At 30.5% G+C, this 6,738-nt stretch overlaps 1 protein-coding gene across 2 annotated transcripts; it reads left to right on the top strand.

Moving 5' to 3' along the window:
- Positions 1–619: 619 nt before the first annotated feature.
- Positions 620–6,096, top strand: LOC100263584 (uncharacterized). Of its 2 annotated transcripts, XM_010647401.3 has the most exons (9): positions 620–803; positions 1,142–1,323; positions 3,786–3,843; positions 3,939–4,168; positions 4,264–4,476; positions 4,563–4,655; positions 4,764–4,886; positions 4,966–5,349; positions 5,819–6,096. In XM_010647401.3, the coding sequence occupies exons 3-9, from the start codon at positions 3,813–3,815 to the stop codon at positions 5,846–5,848; spliced, it is 1,104 nt and encodes a 367-aa protein (XP_010645703.1). In that variant the 5' UTR covers positions 620–803; positions 1,142–1,323; positions 3,786–3,812; the 3' UTR covers positions 5,849–6,096. The 2 variants fall into 2 exon arrangements, with proteins under 2 accessions (XP_010645703.1, XP_002269174.2); XM_002269138.5 differs by lacking the exon at positions 1,142–1,323 and having other exon boundaries at positions 629–803.
- Positions 6,097–6,738: the final 642 nt, after the last annotated feature.

Here is a 6,738-nt window from a genome sequence, read left to right as displayed (position 1 = left end):
CAATTTTGTTTTTTTTTTTATTTTAAAACCTTTTTCGATAAGGACTTACTCTTCGATATTGCTATTCATTCAATCAAATTATCAAATTATTACAGGTATGTTTGAAAAGGTTTATTAAAAGTAAGTTAGGTTTTTTAATAAATTAAAAAAAAAATTGAAGACTTCTATAATAACCCAAATAAAAATAATTTTCTATAAAAAAAATAAATTCATTTTCAGAATAATGTACATAATTAGAAAACTCACCCTTTTTCTATTTTCTTTTTAATTATTAAAATGTTCAAATATTGAAAAAATATATATAAAATAAGTACTTTGATGTTTTTTAAAATGATAGATGTTTTGTTAAAACCGTATCCATAAAATATGTTTCCAATAATGTTTGTCTTATTTTCATTTTTGAAAAAAAATTAATTGATTAAAAGGCATGATATGATTCTCAAATTTGTGAATCTAACTATTCTCATGATTTTACTTGAAAAGTAACTTATTTTTGACATAAATATTTTTTATAATTTTAAGCATTTATACATAAATTTTAATAGAAATAATTATTTTTTTAAAAAATAAGGAGGTGAATTACCGTTTTAATCAAATAACCCTTTTGAAAATATAAACTGACGCTTCCTTAATTTTTTTCCTTAACGGTGGAGGAACATCGTATCTTTCCTCACGTTTTCTCTGTACTTTCTCTCTTTCATCATCTTTGTCCAGTCCTCACGCCGGCAACGCTGTTGCCGACTATCTCCGTCGGCGGGAGGCTGCTCTATCTGTCTTTTTCTCCATCAATTAGATTACTCCAGGTAAATCATTTCTTTCTGCAGTGGCATTTGCCCACCTGTTTGGTAGCAGAGAAAGTTCAGGGAAATTGATTTTAACCTTTACTCGTTCTCGTGTTCAATTAGTAGAGGAAAAAAGAGAAACTCAGCTTTACTTACAGAAGTGGTTGTGCATTAGTTGAGTTTGGTTGTCTTGTTTTTGTGGAGAACAAAAATGAGTGAAAAATCTAGGTTTTGGATTTTCTCTGCTTCACTTTCTCGGGAGCCAAACAGGAAGGATAGTGAATTCCCGTTTTGTGTGTGTGTTTTTTTTATGCAAATTGCTTGAGTATCTTATCGTTGCAATGTCGAATTGTAAGCAGGGATCTTGATCCAGGAGTGAGAGAAAGGGGAAACGAAAGGAGAAGAATTTTCTTCTAAGTAAATTTGATTTTGGATTTCGTAGATTTTCCACGCGGATCAAGCTCATACGCTTTTTTTCTATTTCGAAATTCAACCCAGATAGTGTTCTTATTTGATTGGTGTAATGAATAAATAGTCAAAGGTATTCCACATTTCTATTCAATTCTGGAATGCTTTGAGATGTTTTCTTATGATCCCATGAATGTTATTGGTGAAAATATGCATAAATCTCCTTGTCTTCATATTGATATTTTGGTGTTGTTTTAGAATTTAAAAAATAAAGGAAGTGGATGGGGTGATATGTGTTCTTTCTTTTCTAAGAATGATTTTTGGTAAAACTGAAGTGAAATTGTCAGCAACTGGATGAAGTACAAATATCTATCCCTTGGTGCCAATATGGGTATAGGCTAATTTTGAAACATTTACATATTGTTGAAACAAGAAGTTTTTCATGTTGTATATAATATCTTAGTGACAAAAATAGTATTAAGCCTATTTTGCTTTCCATATTTGACACGATTACAAGTCACTATTTTTCTACATAAACAAAGGAATTCTTATTCCTTAGTTCCTAAAAAGTTTATTCAATCTAGAAAATGTTTTTTGTTACTTAGTTGTTTCATCTCTTTGAAAGAGAACTTCTGAATTTTAGGAGTTCATTTATTTCAATGATGATTGATATGCAATGATGTAAGTCAGTTCCCATGACAGAAACTGGTCCAAGAATTAATAAGATTGCTTCCATTGGGGAAAAAAAATATTTTTCTTGCCTACGTGTGGAATGCAGTATTAAAACATTGGTGTTGGACCTTTTGATAGTGTTGGAATGATATACGGTGCTGGTACTTACAAGATATTGTTATAAAAAATGATTTCTAGATTTATGGACCAGTGGTAGAGTAAAATATTATAAGTTGTAATTATGGTTTCCATCAGGAGCCACTTGAATATAAGAAAATAATGAAAGTGGATGAGTTGAGGTGTACTAGTTTCTTTGTTTGAAAGATTTTTAGTATAATTATAGTGAAACAAAAGGTTTGTGAATCTAGTTTATAATATCTTTTTGTATAAATATTATATTAAGCCTATCATACTGTCCATTTCTCTGAAATGATCATTTAGGGTGTAATTGTCTTTACATAAGCAAAGGAATGCCTTATTCTTTAGTTCTCAAACCATTGGATTTTACTTAGAAAAGTTCATTGAGTACTTGGGTTGTTTCATCTCTTCGAACAAGATAGGAAGAAAGGAAGAAAACTTGGTATGCCAATTTTTTTTGGGAGTTTCTTTACTTAAATATTTATTTGGCTTTAAGATGGATGAGATCAAAGTGCCGATATAAATATGTGGATGTATTTACTAATATCTTAGCTTTGAAAACAACTTTTGATGATAAGATGCGAAAATTCACAATTAGGTCATTTTTTTGGTTGTTTACTTGATCTTTATTTGGTGTCAAAATGGATGAAATCAAAGTGGAGATATGATTATATATATTTTCTTATATCTTTGATTTGAAGACAACTTTGGCAGAGAAGATGTGAAATTCACAATTAGCACAATTTTTGTTCAATTACTTTGAATATGATTTGACTGTATTGAGGTAGGCCTAGAATTGGGCTTGAAATTTTCTTAGTTATTCTGGTTATTGGAAATAAATAGGAGGCTTTGTAACCAAGGGGGTCAGAAATAAAAAAATCAAATGTTTTTGGATTGTTATTTATTTAATAGTTTTTGTACTTCGATCCAAGAGAAATTTTTGGAATCTTTTCTATACATCTTTTGGAGGTTGTGTTGTAATTTTGTTTCTCTGCTTTTTGTATGTCTCAAAACAACATTAGTTTTCCCATCACTATGGTTTAACAAACATAACACAGAACATGATATTGGCTATAGAATCCTCATATATAGCTGCTTCCTATTATCCTTCAGTTCCTTTTTTTAAAAATAAAATAAAATAAAATTTTTTCTTTAAATTTTCTGATTCTGTTTGAGGATTACTATGAGTACATATGAACATTCTCATTTAAAGAAGTGAAAAATGGGAGAAAAGAAAGAAAGAAAGAAAGAAATTAGCATAATGCCACCATATGATCTATATGGCCCATGGTGTGAACCACGAAATCGGAAATGCAACAGTTGAACTTTTATTCTCTTTTTGTGCTTTTGGAGGTTATGAAGTTTGTTCATACTTTTGCATAGTATATGATGCATAGGCTGAACACCAGTTACTTGTTGTGAATATTTTGGGCCCCAAATCAATGTATCAATCATTGCATGTTGTCAATTTGGTGATATTGTGCTGAACGCTTTAGGCCAGTGAATTCAGAACAATTGCAGGTTTCCACATTTCAACCACAACTTTCTACATAGTACATGCTATATTTATTATTATTACTATTGTTTGGAATGAATTTTATTCATCAATCTACATGATTATCATTGATATTGGCATGCTTAGATGCTTCAAAGAGCTTCTAATTGTTCATCGATCTCTTCTGTGGATTTTTTATTTTTCTAAATTAGCATAAATGCTTGAATACCTTGTTTTGTTTGGTGATTATTAATAGATATTTTTTTGCCTTTTAAAAAAAAAAATAAAAGAAAAAAGAAAGCCCAAATAGATTATTCATGGAGTCACCGCCAATGGAAGTTGAAACAGGTAACTTTTACATTTCTGGGTTTTAGATTTTAAAGTTTATAAGTATTAGTTTCCTATAATACACTTTGAATGATTGGGTGTTCATGTGCAATTAGGTAAGAAGAAGAAAGTCAGAGGTTTAACAACCCTACCTCATCTCACTAAAAATAGTAATCCACTTCGGAGGGTTGTAAAATATAATGAAAAAGGACAACCAGTAGGGCCTATGTCAACACAACTTTTTAGCTACATGGGTGTTTTGGCACGCACCATGGTTCCTCTGAGTTATGAACATTGGCGAAAGGTGCCAAATGCTTTGAAGGAAAAGTTATGGAGCTTTTTGGAGGTAAGATAATGTATTTTCTTTTTTTGACAACTACTCATGCATAAAGAAAAATTAAGTTTGACCCTTAACCTGTATTGTGATTGCTTAAATTTCAGGTGAAATTTGTGATTGAGAGTAAGAGCAAAAAGAAACTTATGGGTTCGGTTGGCATGAAATGGAGGACATTCAAGAGCTACCTTACAAGGACTTATATAATTCCATTCAAAGACCAGCCTGAGCTATTAAAGCACCCCCCTCCAAAATATAGCTTTATTGATCAAGAAGATTGGGATTTATTCGTCCAGTCAAGATTGACTGAACAATTTCAAGTATTTAAAAACTTATTTAACAAAATGCATTTTTTGTCTTACTTTTAGTAATATTAGGCTAACGCATTTCATTTTCTAATTGCTAGAATTTTAGCAACTCTCAAATTGAGAGACGGTCTAAGCATAAACTTGTTCACCGATTAAGCAGAAAGGGTTATGTTGGTCTTGCTGACGAAATGGTAAGGTTACTCAACTTTTCAGGTTACTAATGTTTTTGTATGTTATACAACACTAGGAATAAAATGCACTAACCTGTCATTCATTTTTCATCCATTTGATGGATGCAGAAAAAGAATGGGCATATTTCTTCCATTGAGGAAGTAGATAGGAGTTTGTTATGGAAGATGGCTAGACAAAATAACAAAGGAGAGTATGTAAATGAGGCTGTTAAGGAAAAGGCAGAAAAAATTGTAAGTTATCTATATGCAGTTATTACGTTGAGTTTATAATAGTTGCACATTTTCAATGCCCTTAAATGCATTTTCCTAGGACGAGTTGAAGAAGCAAGTTGAAGAGGGTTCTTTGGTTGGTGAAGGAAATTTTGATATTCTCACCATGGCACTAGGGACTGAAGAGCATCCAGGTCGGGTTAGGGGACTCGGACATTTTGTCACTGAATCGACTGATCTCAATGTCTCTAAACCAATCAATTCAAAAGAACAATTGAGAATTATGAAATCACAGCTGCAAGAAGAAAAAGATAGAAGAGAAAAGGCTGAGGAGGAATTAAATGAAGAAAGAAGAAAAAGAGAAGAATTGGAGGTGGAGCTGAGGAGTACACAGAGTAAACTAGAAAGGACGATTGAAAAACTTGAAACTATGGATTCAACAGTGCAATGGTTGCGATCACAATTTGAATCGTTTATTCAGCCGGTAAATATCACCTTTTAATTTCTTTGCACTATGAGATATGCATATTATAATTTTCTTACTTTGGGAAGGATTCCTGAAGAGGAACTAACCCCCCACCACAAAAAAACAAAAAACGAAGCACTGATCAAATCAAGCTATTGATGTGCTTGTTCCACAGATATACATACTAGATATCACCTTTTAGTCTCCTTTTTCATTCTTTTTAAGGATACTTGAGTTTTTCTTTTCCTTTGAGGATGGATTAATTGGAAACCCTTTGCACATAGAGCAGCCAACATTCATTTTGCTTAGGTTTTTACTAAAATCATTGGATTCTATTATAGGTTTTGATTCTTTAAAGAAGATGGTTGTGCAATGTTAGGACTAAAACTTGCATCTAAACGACAAGAGGCAAAAAGGGTCACATTTTTTGCCAAATCGACTCATTGACTAATTGGGTAATGTTGTGTGTTTTTCTTTGCTGTTGCAGAGCCAGGACAAGTCCAATGGTTCAAATTGAGGGAGCCCAACTCAGGGAACCAGAGCTTTTGGTTAGGATCTCTGAGAAAACAAGAAAAGTGATTAAATCTCTTAATTGGTTTGGTATGGAAGTTTCTCTTCTGAGACATACCTTTCTCTTTTGGATGTATATATGCTGCTTACCTTTGGGAACTCTTTTAAGTTCAGTCCGGATTCTTTTGAATCCAGTTTCCAAAGAATCACTGTGGTTTCTTTTGACTTTCTATATTTTGTTCTAGTTTCTTGATCGATTCAGTAGGTTTTTCTCGAAGTGTTACTAGCAAGTAAGTTGAGATTTTTGCTGTTATGTTTGGTTTTGAAAAGTAACAGGAAAAGAAAAAGAAATTCTGAAAATTGATTTTCTCATCATTGGTTTTACAAAATATATAAAAGAGAATCAAAATATAATTAAAATTAATTATTTATGTATTTTTAAATTATTTAATTTTTATATAAAAGAGTTAAAATAAATTTAAAACAGTATATAAAAATAATTTATTGACTCTTCATTGTTTTTTTCTTTTTTTGGTCATATTTTATTTCAAACTTGTGGAGGACCAAAGGGGCGTTAGATGTGCTTTATCAGTTTGAGTATGAATTTATACATTTTAAAAATTTTATTTTAATTTTAAATTCAATAAAAATTATTTTTAAAATTTGTAAACTAGGACTTAAACTATTGGGTATATTTAATTCCCTAAAAGTATTAAGGAAAGAAAAAAAAGTTAAAGAAAAATGATTTTTTTCATAGTTGGTTTTATTATTAAAAAATATTGAAAAAAAATTAAATATAATTAAATTAATTAGAAATTTATATATTTTAAAATTATTTAATTTTTATATAAAAAAGAAAAAAAAAAGTGAATTGAGTTTGAAATAATATATGAAAAT

The sequence above is a fragment of the Vitis vinifera genome, chromosome 13 (assembly GCF_030704535.1).
Source record: "Vitis vinifera cultivar Pinot Noir 40024 chromosome 13, ASM3070453v1".
In the NCBI taxonomy this organism is placed as follows: Eukaryota; Viridiplantae; Streptophyta; class Magnoliopsida; order Vitales; family Vitaceae; genus Vitis; species Vitis vinifera.
Note: the sequence above shows the minus strand (reverse complement) of the source record. Positions and strands in the feature narration are given on the sequence as shown.